The sequence below is a fragment of the Phalacrocorax aristotelis genome, chromosome 2 (assembly GCF_949628215.1).
Source record: "Phalacrocorax aristotelis chromosome 2, bGulAri2.1, whole genome shotgun sequence".
In the NCBI taxonomy this organism is placed as follows: Eukaryota; Metazoa; Chordata; class Aves; order Suliformes; family Phalacrocoracidae; genus Phalacrocorax; species Phalacrocorax aristotelis.
The window spans coordinates 131,743,800-131,759,875 of record NC_134277.1 but is presented as its reverse complement, the minus strand read 5'-3'; the positions used below and the strand labels follow the sequence as shown (position 1 = coordinate 131,759,875).

At 41.9% G+C, this 16,076-nt stretch overlaps 1 protein-coding gene across 3 annotated transcripts; it reads left to right on the top strand.

Annotated features, from left to right (window-relative positions):
• Positions 1–1,277: 1,277 nt before the first annotated feature.
• TRAM1 (translocation associated membrane protein 1) lies at positions 1,278–15,605 on the top strand. Of its 3 annotated transcripts, XM_075085216.1 has the most exons (12): positions 2,515–2,627; positions 3,351–3,395; positions 4,329–4,392; positions 4,979–5,100; positions 5,301–5,417; positions 6,267–6,325; positions 6,730–6,814; positions 10,494–10,564; positions 10,654–10,758; positions 11,382–11,525; positions 12,532–12,692; positions 14,966–15,605. In XM_075085216.1, exons 4-12 carry the CDS (start codon positions 5,050–5,052, stop codon positions 15,037–15,039), a joined length of 867 nt encoding a protein of 288 aa, XP_074941317.1. In that variant the 5' UTR covers positions 2,515–2,627; positions 3,351–3,395; positions 4,329–4,392; positions 4,979–5,049; the 3' UTR covers positions 15,040–15,605. The 3 variants fall into 3 exon arrangements, with proteins under 3 accessions (XP_074941315.1, XP_074941316.1, XP_074941317.1); XM_075085214.1 differs by lacking the exons at positions 2,515–2,627; positions 3,351–3,395 and adding an exon at positions 1,278–1,538; XM_075085215.1 differs by lacking the exon at positions 3,351–3,395 and having other exon boundaries at positions 2,183–2,627.
• The last annotated feature ends 471 nt before the right edge of the window (positions 15,606–16,076 follow it).

Genomic DNA, 16,076 nt, shown 5'->3' with positions numbered 1-16,076 from the left:
ACAAATGCTTGTTCCGTTTAAACTTTTATATTTTAAAAAAAAATCATTAACTGTGAAGGGAAAAATTTCTGTAGCCTTTTCTGTATTTTAAGTACCGTAGATACCAAGTATCCCTGTCTCCTGATTTAATAAGTTCATAGAAAACCTCAGACCATCTTCACAACTGATGAAGGTGTTTCACAGTTGAAAAACCTGGTCATACGCTAATCAGTCTGCTCCACGCGTCAGTCGCCGCCCCATACAGCAGGAAGAAACCAGCCTATTCAAAACAGTTCATACAATATTTGGCACACACTCTTCCTCCCGGCAAGGCAAAGCCATACTGAATAGTTGCGTCTTAACCTGTTATTCTATTCGTTAGCTGCTGGCAAGAGAAGCCATTCTGACAATGCTAAATTCAGCCATAAATTACTCCTTTCCTTGATCTTTCTTAATCTTTCCCAACATCCATTGGGAGTATCTGTCAGCCAGAAGCTTTAGTAAATAAAACTAGCGTGAATTTTGGTGGGGTTGAAGGACAGCTCGATTTGGCCTGGATGTTTTCTGCATCAGTGTCGGTTTCTCAGACCTCTTCATTCATCCGTTTTAACCTGGTAACAGCCTCCCGTGATTGGCTTGGGTTTTTTTTAACCCACGTCTAGCTCTCCTCTTTCTCTTCTCCCGGGTAGCTTTTCTGCCCTTCTGCCTTCGTGTCATTGGATTCCTTGTTGCTGTTACTCGGAAAACGTATGTTATTTCTGGCTACGCAGTACAAGGTGAGCCGCGGGGATGGCGGCAGCCCGCTGCCAGCGCGGCCGAAGCTGCGCCCAGCCGTCACCGTAACGAGCCCCGGGGAGGCGGCGGCCCGGCTGCCCCCTCCGGAGCCCGCCCGCAGCCGGGGGTCTGGCCGCAAAGCTCAGCCGGAGCCCTGGGGGGAAGGAGGAACACACGGAAGGTGAACCGGGGTGCGGGGGGAGAGCAGGGCACGCGGCGCCGCGGGGGCGGCCCGCTCCCACCGGCCGCTGCGCGGGAGGGCGCGGGCCCCGCTCGCCCCGGACCGCGGCCGCCTCCTCCGCGACCCCGGCCAGGCTCACGGCCATTTTCTGTCAGCACTGCCCGGGTGGGAGAGAGGAGCCGAGCCGGCGCCCAACGCACGGAACGGCCCGGCCAGTCCGCGGCCCCCCGCCTCGGCGGGTTTCAACCGCCGGGCGCTGCCCCTCGCCGCCCCCGGGGGCGGGCGGGCGCCGTCCCGCCGGCCGGCAGGGGCGCTGCTGGCGGCGGGGGCTGCTCCCTGCGGCCGGGGCGGGGTGAAGCGGAGCGGCGGCTGCCATTCCTCGGCTGCGCGGCCGCCTCCTCCCCCTCCGCCTCTTCCTGGCCGCGGCGAGAGGAGCTGTGCTGGCAGCGGGGAGGCGGCGGCGCCCAGCTCCCTGCCCGCCATGGCGATCCGCAAGAAGAGCAACAAGAACCCGCCGGTGCTGAGCCACGAGTTTATCGTGCAGAACCATGCGGACATCGTGTCCTGCATGGCCATGATCTTCCTGCTGGGGCTCATGTTCGAGGTGAGGCGGCACCGGCGCCCCCCGCCCCAGCGGGTTCGTCCCCCTTCTCGCCCCCCCTCTCCGCCCCCTCCGACCCGCTCAGCCGGGGGCTCTCGGCTCCGGGCGGGGAGGGCGCGGGGGGTCCCGACGCGGCGGGGGCGGGTGGGTGCTGCGGCGGCCCCTCGGCCAGGGCGGGCATCCCCCGCCGCACCTGCCCGCCCGCCCACGTCCTCCCCGGCCGCACGGCCCCGCCACCCCCGGGGAGAGGAGCTGACCCGACCCCCCGGCCCCGCCGGAGTAGCCAGCGCGGTTGCCTTCCCTCCCTCCCCGCCGCTCATCCTCGCTGCCCCGGGCCCGGCCCCTCGGGGAACGCCCTCTCGGCCCGGAGAGGCGCAGCCCGCGGCCGCCGCCAGCACCAGGTTCCTGTCTCCGCTCGCCGCCGGCGAGAGGAGGCCGTGCCCCGCCGCCCCCATCTCCCCCCCACCCCGGCAGCTCGGTGGCGCCGTGAGGGGACGGGGAGAGGGGCGGCGCGTTTCCTCCCGCGGCGGCGGCGGCGGCGGCGGCGGGGGGCAGTTCCTGCTGGCGGCGGGGTTACGTGGCAGTCGGAGCGCTGCCGGGGGAGGAGTGTGCGGCCGGGCTCGCACCGCGGCGGGGGCGGGAACGGCGGGGGGGCTGGGGGGTGGCGAGGCCCGGCCGCACGGAGGGCCGGTCCCCCGCTCTTTGTGTGCGCGGCCCCGCCGGCACTACGGCTCCCGTCGGGCCGCGCGGCGGGGAAGGGAAGCGGGCTGTGATTCCTTTCCCGGGCGGTCCGGGGAGCCTCTTGCCCACCGCGGGGGTCGGGCCGCGTGTCGCGGCTGCTGCCGTTGTCCCTCCCGCCGCCGGAGCTGAGGGCGGTCGGCAGGGAGCTCGGCCCCGCCGGGCCTGACTTAAGGCCCTGCCGCTGGGCCCCCGCGTTGGATGCAGTAATTTAAAGCTTTTCCGAAATGACGTGAAAAGTTCGTGAACTCTGGTGGAGGGGAGCGTGGGGACATCAAAGCCGTGATCGTGGCTGCTGAGCCAAAGTGTGCCTCTTTGGCTCTTCTCTGCTTCCCTTCTGAGAGAACCAAAAAGGTAGTTTACCTGTGTGACTTCCAAAATGTTCGTGGTCGTGTCCCGCCAGAGTAAGACGCTTCCATTTTTGTTGGCTAAATGTTTCTGGCTTTTTGGTATTTTAGCCATTTGTTTAGAGTTGTGGACTTTTTTTGTTACATGGATGGTTTTCGGAATAACTTTATCCAGCTGTTGATGCTGCTCAGCACCAGAGGCCAGTGGAGCTAGGGGAAAAAAAATATGTGGAAGGAGGAAAAACAGGGCAGACCAAGAAAGCTGCTATGTTTAGGTTTACTATCAAAAACCACCACAGCGGTCCTTATATGGTGGTTTTCTGGGGATTGAGGTTAAAGAGATGGACTTAACCGTTACCTTTTATGTCTGCTTCTGGCTTACTGTATTTACAATATTACTGGTAGGGTTGGAAGTGTTGGTGGGGTTGTATGTGCTGAAGTCTTTTGTTTCCAGGTTTTTTTAATCCCAGGGTGTTTTCTGCCCCAGCATAGAAGGGCCATATACCTTTATTGGCATAGATGTGGTGTGGCTGAGGAGATTGTTGCACTTTTTTAAATGCTTTAGTGTAGGTCTTGGAAATCACCTGCTGTGGTTAATATAGGTATGGTAAGGTGTTTATGCTGCCTGACTTGAAAATCCAGGGCTTGTTTACAAAGCGCTAGTTTTAAAAATAAATACATCTTATTTCTTGTGAATGATGATAAATGCTGGTAGTAACCCAACCATTAGTTTCAGATATTCAAAGTATCCTTCCAGGATTTATAAAGGAGTAAGGTGGGTTTTCTGTGTGTTTGGTTTTTTTTTGTTGGTCCTATAAATACAAGGATGCTAGGCTTTTACACCAATGAGAAACAGTCAGATCATAAAGCATGGTTAGTCCTTCCTTTCCGTTAAGACATGTTGATTCATGTTGCGATTCAGCAAAGATCTTTTAAAATTGAAAATTAACTTATGCTTACTGACAGAAAAGAACTTGTGCTCCTGCTTATTTATTGGGGTTTTTACAGTATCACCACCATGCCCCCCCAAAAAAAAGCTTTTAAAATAAACTTCCCCCTCCCCTGCTCTTTTATTCATTCTGCTTTTTTTTAGTGCCCATCCTATCGGGGTTGTATCACTACTGCCAGATTTTATTTGTTTTGTTTTACACTGCTTGCCAAAGGATCCCCAGGGTCAAAAGAATGCTAACTGTATTGAGTTAGCACGCATTTGGCCTGAAACGGTTCTCCATACTTGCCTTTTCTCCACGTTTTCCAAATCACCTGCAGATGCATGAATATGATATTGAGCTTCAAATTTTGTCAAATTAAAAACTAGTTTTAATTCTTAGCCATTGCTGCATGCATCGTGGTCTAGGGATTACATGGTGTTGTACGTTCTGTTAACGTAATAATACAGTATGGACTGGAGAAAGAATTGCAGCATGTATTTTCATTTTAATGTTGTAGAAAAGACTACTTGTAAGTAGCATTTTTGAGGATATTTCATTGAGGCGATTGGGTGTCCTGTAAACAAACGTATAGACATCAAGGAATGTGTTCTGCCTTTGGAAAGTCAGGTGAAGCAGTGTGATACTGTGAGTTGATCAGTTCTATGGGAGGGGACAAACGTGCTGGGGAAGGGTGATAAAACTATGGGCAAATGTTCTCTGTTTAACACAGTTTATTTCAGTGAGAATTTGTAGCACTTGTATTTTTTCTCTTTCAGATTACAGCAAAAGCAGCTGTCATTTTTGTTACACTTCAGTATAATGTTACCATTCCTGCCACAGGTATGTATCTTGCAGGAGGTTAGTAAGGAGACAGTGTGCTCAGACATTATTAGCATGCCATACTTTATAGACTGAGGGTAAGTGAATTTGTCAATTTCAATAGGTAATAAGCAATTTTCAAGGACTTCACTTTATTTTTAGTAAAACTCTGTTTTAATTAATTAGGGATGATGTTTCTGTTCTGCCAGATTCATCATTAGTGCTAAAACACCATCTGACTGGTAGATAAGCTCACGTTAATTCTTACTCTGGTTTTGCAAGTGACTATTTTTACTAGTCAAAGTGGGGTGATAGTTCAACATAATTTTATAGTCCCCTTTCAATGCATTTGGGAGAGCTTCCTAAGTGCACTTAAGTTTTCATTTTTATAGTACATCTTTCCAGAATCAAATTTAGTTTGTGATGCAATGGAGAAGATGACTGTAAACAATCTAGTGACCTAGCTTGTGATGTCAGTTTAATTTGACTTCTATTTGTTCAGCTGACTGCAAACTACTTCTGCCTTAAAGGTTTCACTTTGAGAAACAAACCTATTAGCTACTAAACTGTATTGGTGTCTGACAGTTAATTCTGTTTGTCTTTTTAGAAGAACAATCTGCAGAAACAATCTCTCTCTATCACTATGGCATCAAAGACTTGGCTACAGTTTTCTTTTACATGCTGGTAGCAATAATCATACATGCTATAATTCAGGAGTACGTACTGGATGTAAGTACAAAATATTAATTCCTTTCATCAAGATAATTGTCAGTTTTTAATTAGACTTTAAGACTATTAATTTAAAAGTTAACTTTTGCATTAAAGCTTTTCACGGTTAAAACACGCACTGAAACTCTTTAGATGTTCTGATGCAGTTAGGTAAATGTCAAGTACTACAGCATATAAATAACAACGGACTTTCATTTCAGAAAATTAACAGGAAAATGCACTTTTCAAAAACAAAGCATAGCAAGTTCAATGAGTCTGGGCAACTGAGTGCATTCTACCTTTTCTCTTGTGTTTGGGGAACAAGTATCCTTGTTTCTGTAAGTATGATTTCTCTTCGTTTGTATTATGAGATTTCAAAAACTTCACTTATGATGATAAATGAGTTTTTGGCTTATTTTTCTGGTTTTTATTGGTTTTAATATTAAAGTGGGGGCAACTTTAGGGATTCTGTGTAGGTTGTGGTCACCACTAAGTATAAAGTCCAGTAGTGTTACTGTTGCTCAGTCTGAGTTAATTTGATTTACTGTCAACTGAATAAGGTAAAACATTTTAACTCTATTAAGGTATTTCATTCTCTGTAGTCCTTCTGTGCTGGCTTATTAGCATAAAATAAATGTTAAAGAAAGCATCATACATAGCGTTTTGGCAGCCCAGGGAATGGCTGTATGGACAGATTGCTGCAGGCTCAGGCGAGCGTGTGCTTTCAGATGGCATGCTCTTTGCTAGTGGCCGTATGGGTATGAGCTGAGCTTCAAAAAAAGGAAGAGTATGATGATTTTTCCCTTAACATAATGGCCCCTGACATAACTTCTCCTTAGCTAAGCACAGAGCTTGTCAGCAGTTTATAAGGGAAGACTTATGGCTGTAGTGATGCTTGAAATAACCTCTGTCTCATAAGGACACTCTATCTTGAATGAACACTTGGTTTGTTTGATTGCTTTTTATTCTTCTAAGCTGATACGGCTGACATTTGGTTTTTGCAAGAAGAAATACATTGATCTGCAGCTTGTACTTGTGTGTGTAAATGCGCGCATGTTTGTATGCACACACACCCATATACATAAATATAAATAAATACATACATCTATGTATGTTCATTCGTTATTTCTGACTAGGAAGTAGCAGCTTTGAAGGTTTATTGTGGATTTTTTGTTTGTTTGTTTTAGGAGAACTATATATCAGATCCAACCTCTCTGTGGAGGGACTATCCACACACTCTGATTCCGTAAGGCCCCTTCCTTAAGGGATTGTTGGGGAGTGGAGGGAGTGTTTTAAACTTAGGGTGTGTCACATACAATCTGTGTAGAATAACTTGTCTGTAAAACTGCATTTGTTCCTAATGTGTTTTTGCTTGTATTTATGGAGGAACTTGATTCTCTGTCAACTTGTAGCATACTGAGTTCTCCTTCGTGGGCTAGTATTTAACGCTTACAAAAACTTAGTTCTTTATCTTAATGATTTTGGTTGTTTGGTTTTTTTAAAATCTTACTTTTGAGTTGGCTGGCTTGAAGGATCTGTATTTTTGTTTCTTGACAGACAGTGATTAAATGTGTTCACCAGAAGGTTTCTGAAATGTTTGAAGTGCATTAATAAATAGTAATATTCTTCAATTCTTGCTGTATTGTACAGGTTTCAAATGAAGTTTTTCTACATCTTACAGTTGGCATACTGGTTTCATGCTTTTCCAGAACTGTACTTCCAGAAAACTAAAAAAGTAAGTTCAAAATGTAAATTGAAAGGACTCCAAGCAGAGCAACTCAAACAGTGGAATAGTTTGTTTCTTTTGGACTTCCAGAGTAATGTGCTACCCTAGAATCCTACCCTGTGCTTAATTGTGTTACCCATCTTTCCTGATGGAATTTTGGGTGCTCAGATGTCTGTGTGAGAAGGTAGGGGTTTTTTTCAGTTAAATCCTGTATTTCTAACTGCAGTAAAATCACTGTATATCTGTTGTGTAAATAAAAATTACTGTCTCTAAAAGAATTTTCCCTTGAGCAAATGACTGTGACATTTTCTTTTCAAACTTTTTTTGTTTCTTGTAATTAGTGGTCTGAATAGTCTCATTGAAATCTAGAATTGCTTCATGAATCATGGTACAGGTGTTAGAATATAAGCAGTGAATAACTTGATAAATCAAAGGAATAATAAACTCTGGGATTTGATTTAAATACCACTGTCCTCAGCAGAAGTTCTGGTTAGCTGTATATTGAGATTTTTTCAGTGCTCAATTTTTAACAGCATCCTTTTCCCCTTAAGAGTTTTCTCTCTTGGGGTTCTCAAAACACTGAGTTTACTGTAGATTTTTTTTGTAGCATACTTTTTGCCTTCCTGGACCAATTTAAGTAGTCTCTTTGCGTGTTTTTGCTCAGGCTCATTTTGCCTATGCAGTTTTCTTTTTAAACTTGGCTTCACCAAGGGCAAATCATGCTTGACTAATTTAGTGGCCTTCTATGGTGGAGTAACTGCATCAGTGGATGAGGGAAGAGCTACTGATGTCACCTACCTGAACTTCTGTTAAGGCCTTTGATATGTTTCCCCACAGCATTTTTACCTCTGAACTGGACAGAGATGGATTTGATGGATAGACTGTTAGATGGATAAGGAACTGGCTAGATGGCTGATCCAAAGAGTTACAGTCAGTGGCTCAATGTCCAAGTGGAAACCAGTAACAAGTGGTTCTCTTCAAGGGTCCATACTGGGGCAAATGCTATTTAATATCTTCATCAATGATACAGTGGGTTTGAGTGTGCCCTCAGCAAGTTCACAGATGACACCAAGCTGAGTGGTGCGGTTGATTTGCTTGAGAGAAGGGATGCGATCCAGAGGGATCTTGACAGGCTAGAGGAGTGGGTCTGTGTGAACCTCATGAAGTTCTACAAAGCCAAATGCAAGGTCCTGCACCTGGGTCATGGGAATCCCCAAAATCAATACGGTCTGGGGGATGAAGGGATTGAGCGCAGCCCTGCAGAGAAGGACTTGGGGTACTGGAGGATGAAAAATTGGGCATGAGTCAGCAGTGTGTTCTCACAGCCCAGAAAGCCAGTTGTATCCTGAGCCACATCAAAAGAAGCGCAGCCAGCAGGTCGAGAGAGATGATTCTGCCCCTCTGCTCTGCTCTGATGAGACCCCCCCTGGAGTGCTGCGTCCAGCTCTGGAGCCCTTGGCACTGGAAAGACATCAACCTGTTAGAGCAGGTCCAAAGGAGGACCACAAAAATGATGAGGGCTGGAGCACCTCTCCAAGGAAGGTGGGCTGAGAGAGTTGGGGTTGTTCAGCCTGGAGAAGTGAAAGCTGTGGGAAGACCTTATTGTGGCCTCTCAATATTTGAAGGAGGCTTATAAGAAAGATGGGGAAAGACTTTTTATCAGGGTCTGTAGTGACAGAAGGAGCAATGATTTAAATCTGAAAGAGGGTAGGTTTAGGTTATATAGGAAGAAATTATTTATGGTGAGAGTGGTGAGACACTGCAACAGGTTTGCCAGAGAAGCTGTGGATGCCCCTTCGTTGGAAGTGTTCAAGGTCAGGTTGGATGGGGCTTTAAGCAGCCTGAGGTAGTGGAAAGATGTCCCTGCCCATGTCAGGAGGGGTTGGACTAGATGATCTATAAAGATCCTTTCCAAACCAAACTATTCTGTGATCCTCTTGTTGCTCTGTGACTAGACTGTCTCTCTGCTGCCAGAGTTCTGCTTTTGAAATGTATGCGTTATGCAACCATAGGTCTTCATTCAAGAGCCTAGAAGAGGCTTGGGAAAATAGCAATGAGAAGCTTTGTTTTCATGCTGATCAGATGCGGTATAAACACTGATGTTTTGCAGATCCACTGCAGCTGATATTCCTGTATTGTGCTAGTAATCTCTTGAATTTTACTTCATATCCAAGTGTGGCGTTTTTCTAACGTGACTTTAAGAAAGCTGTCACAAGTGGCAGATGTGCTGTATATTGAATAGTAGTGTTTTACTGGGTCACTGCTTGGAATTTTGGCCTCTATCTTTTGCATTAAGTTTTAAGAGTGATAGTTCATTTGTTTTAGCAAGTTCATAGTTGATATTCTTTCATCACAGTTTAACCTCTGCCATCTTGGCTTCTCTGCCATATTCCTTACTGTGAAGGAACTGGCTTCTTTTACTCATGTCTAGTTGTCTGTATTGCTGACATAGACAAGAAAAGTTCTTAACTCAGCTTTCTGTATAGTAGTGTATACCTCCACCTGTGTTATTCCAGTAGGCCTTCATTCTCTGACAGTTTGTCAAAGCAGTCAGCGTGGGCTATTTAGATGTTACCTCTGTTCTGAAGATAGAGGGCAAAAGGCTCGTCCTGGTAGTACTTTGAGAAACTGAGCATTTGTACTGACTAGTCGCTAATTTGTCTGAAAGAACTCTGGTTTTTGTCTCTTTCAGATTGTTTGGTGTAGGTCTTTATCTGTTTTCTTGCTGTTTGCGTATGTATGTGGTGTTTGCTGTTGTCACAAGCATTTGGTTCTGTGCTGCTCTTGGCTTTGAGGTGGAGGGTTATATAACATAGCCTAGATCTTACAAGATCAAATTGTCTTCTATACAAGTAATTAACAAAAAAAAGCTGGAGCCCCTTGCTTGAAGTTTAGGGAATCTTTCAAAAAAATAGGAATTTCTTAAGCACAACTGAATGTGCTCACTTTAAGACAGGTTTTTCTTGTGATCTAGCATACCTTAGTGATTCTTCTGTTCAGTGACAGCACCTTCTGCTTTCTGTGTACTGTGTGTCTATACTTGAATTCATGTGTCTTCCTCTTTATTGTTTAATCTCCATTAAGTGTTCAGTTGAATGGGGCTGGCTAAAACCTAACTTGAAGTGTGACCATGTGGCTTAGTGTGACTGGTTAAAAACATTGTTCTTTGTATTTGCCAGCGACAGCGTGCCAGAATCTTGGATCATCTTGAATTTTTAAAATAGATGTCAACACTTGGAAACCTTTTCATTTTGGTTCATAGACTGTTATTTTATTTCTGTCAGATTGCTGACAGAATCTGATGGGCAGTGAACATGCAGAACTAGGAAGTTATCTGATGATACAGTAATACATACCAAATAAGTATTGTAATAGCTAGTACAAATTCACAGTAGTCGCATCAAATAAAAACAGGCCCTTTTAAAAAGCATGTTTTTGATGTTTGTGTTTTTTCACAATAGCATATGTCTAAGATAACGAATGTTATTGGCAAGTAGGCAGTAAGTTATGTGTGGAATTAGGTAATCGAGGCTGAGTAATTCAGTGCTAGAACAGGCCACATTAAGGTAACTGATCAATGAAGGAGAATTTCGAAGACTAGGGAATAGTTTGTAGTAATATATAACATTGTACAATAACTTATAATGTTGTGAACAATGCATAATTACTTTTTTTTTCTTCCTAATAGGAAGATATATTTCGCCAGATTGTCTACATTGGACTTTATCTCTTTCATATTGCTGGAGCCTATCTCCTGAAGTAAGACAATTGTAAACTTTTGCTGGCTTCATTCGCTGTCTTAAACATCTAACAAAATGTCTGAATATTTGTTTTATTTGCTTTGATAGTCTGACCCATCTTGGACTTGTTCTTCTGGTATTGCATTACTTCGTTGAATTTCTTTTCCATATATCCCGCCTTTTCTACTTCAGTGATGAAAGATATCAGAAAGGGTAAGTAGTTCTTATCTTTTAAATTAATGTAGTTTCTGTCTCAAAGATCTCGTACATTTAACTAGCCAGAAACCAAAATTACACAGAAGTTCAAACAATCTTTCCTTAGAGGCCACAGTTCTCCAGACTAGCTTTAATATTTATATCTCTAAAACAATTATTTTTTTACCTTATTTGCCTATTTAAGTAAATGTTAGTAGCAATATAAAATGAAATAAAATCTTACACTAAGTACTAATATTTTTTTAAAAAATTGTGGAGCACTGTCTTGAAGTGGTATGCGTAGGTTGCTAATGCAGCCAGTTCTGTGTAGCATATAGCCTGTAGTATAGGAAGTAGCAACATGCTTATGTTCTAATAGTAATGGAAAGGACTTCCTGTTGAGCTGAAATCAGTTTTCAGAACGTACTTTCGGTTTGTTGAAAAAGGCTGTGAGGCAGGGCTTTTCCTGCTTTTTGTCTTCTATGAGTACTAGAAATACAAGACTAGGATAGGTGCAAAATAATGAATTTAGGTAAGTCCTTAAATTTCAAACAAATTCACATGGTGAAGAGTAAACATTTGCGTTGTCAGTACTTGTGAACAGAAGATTCATTTAGTGTTTGTGATGTTTTTCTTTGTAGATTTTCACTGTGGGCAGTTCTTTTTGTTTTGGGAAGGCTTCTCACCTTGATTCTCTCAGTCCTCACTTTTGGCTTTGGGCTGGCAAGAGCAGAAGATCAGCAGCTGAATTTCAGTACTGGAAACTTTAATATCCTGGCTGTTAGGTATAGTAAACATGGAACGGTTCTTAAGCATGAGCTGTAAACCTGTGTTAAATACTCAATATAAAGGGTATGGTATTAATGCTAGTAATTCCGAATGGTTCAGTGTCTTCATGCAACCAGTAGGATCAATAGGATCAGCTTCTGTAACAAATTTATAAGGCACAGTGAAATGAATTGCAGAATTTACAGCCTACAGCAGAAATCGGTAACTCATTTTTTTGTCAGAAAAAAAAACAGAATTAAGAGGGTTATCCAATTACACAGATTACTTTCAAATGTTTTAGAGTTAGTGAATTGAATTCTAGGTATAATTGAAGTAAGTTTATCTATAGAGGTCAAGGCATTATGCCCAGAGCATCTTTGGTCCTGGTTGAAGATTCCTGCCTCTTTCTCTGCCTTTATTATGGCTCCTATTGCCGTTACGTGGTGCAGAATGTTCAGCCAACCACCCCACCTTTTTATCTATTAAATCCAGGAAAGGAAGTTATTAAAACATCGACAATGTCAGCATTGCCTTGCAGAATTGGTACTCAGAACTGCAAGACTCCCTTAAACTATTTACAACTCTTGCTACCTGGTAACTTGCAAGTAATACTGACAAAGGAGAAAGCAGGAAAGAAATCTAGTGCTTCCCAGTTTTGATGGAGGGGCAAAGACTTCACTCTCACTGCATATCTAGCCTTCTTCAGCTGTGCTAAGCCCAGTCACCCTGTGTGAGCTAACTCTTCCATGGCTTAGAAAATGGATGTTACGGGGGGAGGGGGGGAACTCTCAAAAAAAAAAAAAAAAAAAAAAAAACAAAAAAAAACCAAACAAACCCCAAACCCTTGAACTTCTACAAATTTATGTTATCTAGAAGGAATCATTCTAACGTGTGTGAGGAACCTGAGTAAAAAGGCAGTTTGACATAGAGAAAATAATATCTGAGGTGATGTTCTACTTTCCTTATCTATTTGATTAGTGAGATAAACTTACCGATAAACATTTACATGTGTTTTGTTTCCAGAATTAGCGTGCTGGCCTCCATCTGCATGGCTCAAGCATATATGATGTGGAAGTTCATTAATTTCCAGCTTCGAAGGTGGAGAGAGCATTCTTCTTCTCAGCCTCAATCAGTGAAAAAGAAGTTCGTAACAGCTAAAGGAAAGACATCCAGAAAAGAAAGAGGTTTGTATTTTCAGTTTTCCTGTTGCTTTGACTCCTCAAAAACAACTTTAAGTAATGGAGAGCCTTTTTTTTACTATAATTGCTAAAGAAACATGCAATCTCATGCAAGTGAGATGACTCAGTTACAGAAACAGTATTGGTGAATGTTGTAGTGGGTTGGGGGTTTTGGAGGTTTTTTGTTATTACGTCTGATTTTATTACTTGAGCAAAATGTGTCATGCTTGTGTTTTGTTCCATTATAAAAAGGGAACAGACACATTTTTAGATCTGGTCTCGTTAACGGTTACTTCCAAATTTGTTTTTGCAATTAATTTCAAGCTTGTTTTTTATTGCCACTAAACTCTGAGGTTTTAGGGCAAGGAGATGGTTTGATGATCCAGTAAATAAGCTTATATTGGACTGTTTTTACTAAAAATAGAATTTTGGTATTTCTTTTAAGAGGAGGTAATAGCTACTTACTACTCTAAACCTGTGTAGAAGCATTTAGAAATGAACTAATGACTCCAGGTTTGACTTCTTGATTATGTCACACTCTTTTTATGGAAAGAGCATGAAAGATCAACTGAATGCTTTTTTCCCTCCAAGGAAAATTATGTGCTCCATTTAAAAAAAAAACAGACAAAAAAAAAAAAAAACCCCACACTTCAGTATTTCTGCTGTACCAACAGTTAAGCTTCTGTGTATTTAAATGCTAGCTTGAATAACTTCTGCACTTTTTTGAAGCTGCTTGAGTCATTTCAAAAGCTTATTTCAGCATGATCCTTTGCTACCAATCGTGTATTGCCAACCTGTTCCACTTTTTGACCTATTGACTGTAATGTGCTTGAAGACTATTTGCACAGAGAACTAAGATTTGTGATCAGAGATCAAGTCAGTGATTTAGTTTTTTAAAGTTGGTTTTTTATGTTTCTTTTTTATTAATATCATGTGCTTTAGAGTATTTCTGTACTCACTTTTGGTGATCTGTAGTAATCACAACTTGGCTTTTGTATGTTGTTAGGGTTTTTGTTTTCATCAGAAAATCCAGCTGGACTCCTTTTAATTAAGCAAAGGTAGTTTCCTGTGTAGGTGTCCTACTTAACCAGAGCTTCATGTTCATTGGGTCTTACCATGTTTTTTTGTGGAATTAGTTTAAATCTTCTATAACAAATATTTTTAAATCATAAACTTAAATGGTATTTTGATCAGCAGGTCGAAAATGTAGTAGCTTTTTAAAAATCTCTTAAACTATTTCATTCCGGTAATTTGGTGATTTTGTTGGTTTTCACCCAACTTCAATGGAGGCTTGCAAGTGGTAAATGAATAGTGAAACAGGCAGTTAATTGGTCTTGTGGTTTAATTCACAAAATAATTGAGCTATGCCTGTCTTTAAAGACTGGGGAATTTTACAGCTTATTTTAAATGACAGAAATGAACTTTCAAATCCAAAAGGTTAGTGTTGTTTCAGGTTCTTCCATTTTGAAGATTCCTGTATTGTTATTTGTTCAGAACAGTTGCATGGGATGCACCAAGATAGTGTTTTTGAAAGAGTAATGTATGCAATTAAATGGTTTAAAAGAGACGTCTCTTGTTTTTTTTGTGGTTGGATAGATTTTTGGGGGAGCCAGGGCACAATCAATAAAATGTGTTACATTTAGGCTATGCCAAAAGCAAGAAATGGCAGTAGAATTCCATCCATGTATGCATGCTCATCTCAAAGCTAACTAGTGGTTTACTTCTGTCCATCTTATCTATGGAAATATCTTCACCAGAACAAAAATGAATTCTACATGTTAAAGTATATAATTAAAAAAATGTGTATGTGTCTAAAAAGATTTCCTATATATATGAAGAGCTTGTAAAGGTAAGTGAAGGAGTGTAATTTTAGTGAGAAATAGATGGGATAAACAATAGAGACCTATACCAGGGAATTGTGTGTATACTGTGGGTCTCCAAAATTTGACAGGACAGTCTCATCTACGGGTTGAGTATTTTATTTTTTAAGGGAGTGTCTTTTAAAATACTATAGCTGGTCTTCATTTTCAGTCTAGATGTATATAAAGCACGCATTTCACTGTCTGGCCATGTCAGGGAACTGGACTTCATCGTAGTAAAGTTTAAATTTTGCACTTTGTAAAAGCTTCATTATACTGTTGCCTTATGAATGATACAGATGAAATTTAACAAAGCAAATACCTCAGGAAAAAAAAGACTGTTTAAACGGGACCTACCAAAATGTAATAAAATATAAAGTGCCTCATTGTATATGAAAAATGTTTTCTTCTTTTTTCTAGAAAATGGAATAAATGGAACAGTGACCTCAAATGGAGCAGACTCGCCTCGCAGCAGGAAGGATAAATTCTTGTAAAACTGGGTTTTATTAAGTTAATTGACTAATGTCCCCAAAGAATCTGCTTTTTACATGGATGGCCCTTCAGCACTAGAGATGTTATGGAAAAGAAAATACAGTTCCTGGGTTTTGATTATTGCTGTTGTTTCAAGAAACTTTTTTTAAAAGCCATTTTGACTAAGGAAAAAGGTTTATCTGTCTTCAAATACTTGGCGGGGTGGGGGGGATACAACACTTTTTAAATAACATTGACACTTTTTTAAACATTTATTGTGATGAAATAACCTCACTTAATGAGAATCACTGTTGCAATGTATTATTTCCTGCCAGTTTTTGTAATCTTGGTGATATATACTGTTCTACCAACTTCACTTTTTCCAACAAGTATTGCAAAACTGAGGCAAAAACTTAGTATGCGTTTTCAGATACTCTGGCTTTTCAGTTAATTGCCGTGATTCAAATTTACAGTTCAAATGGGATTCCGAGACCACCAATAAACCTCTTTATTTTGCAGTTACTAGCTACACAACATCTGCTCTCAGAATTGCCCCGTATCATTAAAACAAAACTGAACTAATTGGAAATGTTGCAGAGTCTTATTGTTTGTTGGTTAGAAATCTCTTAAAAGGAACAAAAAACCTTTTTGAGATGTAGCTGTAGCACTTGAAATTTAGAAGGGAGCGTGTATGGTCATAGGAAGAGTTGATTTGAGTAGTACTGTTACCTACACTTCAGAAGCAGACAGATTGTTATCTTGCAGAATTAGTGGGCATTGGACCTTCCCTGAAAACTTGTCTGTCTGATTTTAGAGGGTGGAGGTTCTTAGTGTGGTGTTGTAATTGTTTTAGGAGGCATTTAATGCACCATGAAGAGGGAATTTATTAGATAAACGGATCAAGTTATGAGAAGCATTCCTTTATTCTAACTGCTTTGCTTTGTTTCACCTCTGTTAGGAAATAGTTTGATTTCTCCTATATATATTTTTATTAAAAAATATTTAAAAGCTACAATTTCTTAAAACTGATTTATTGTGCCCTGTGCTACAACTGGAAAAA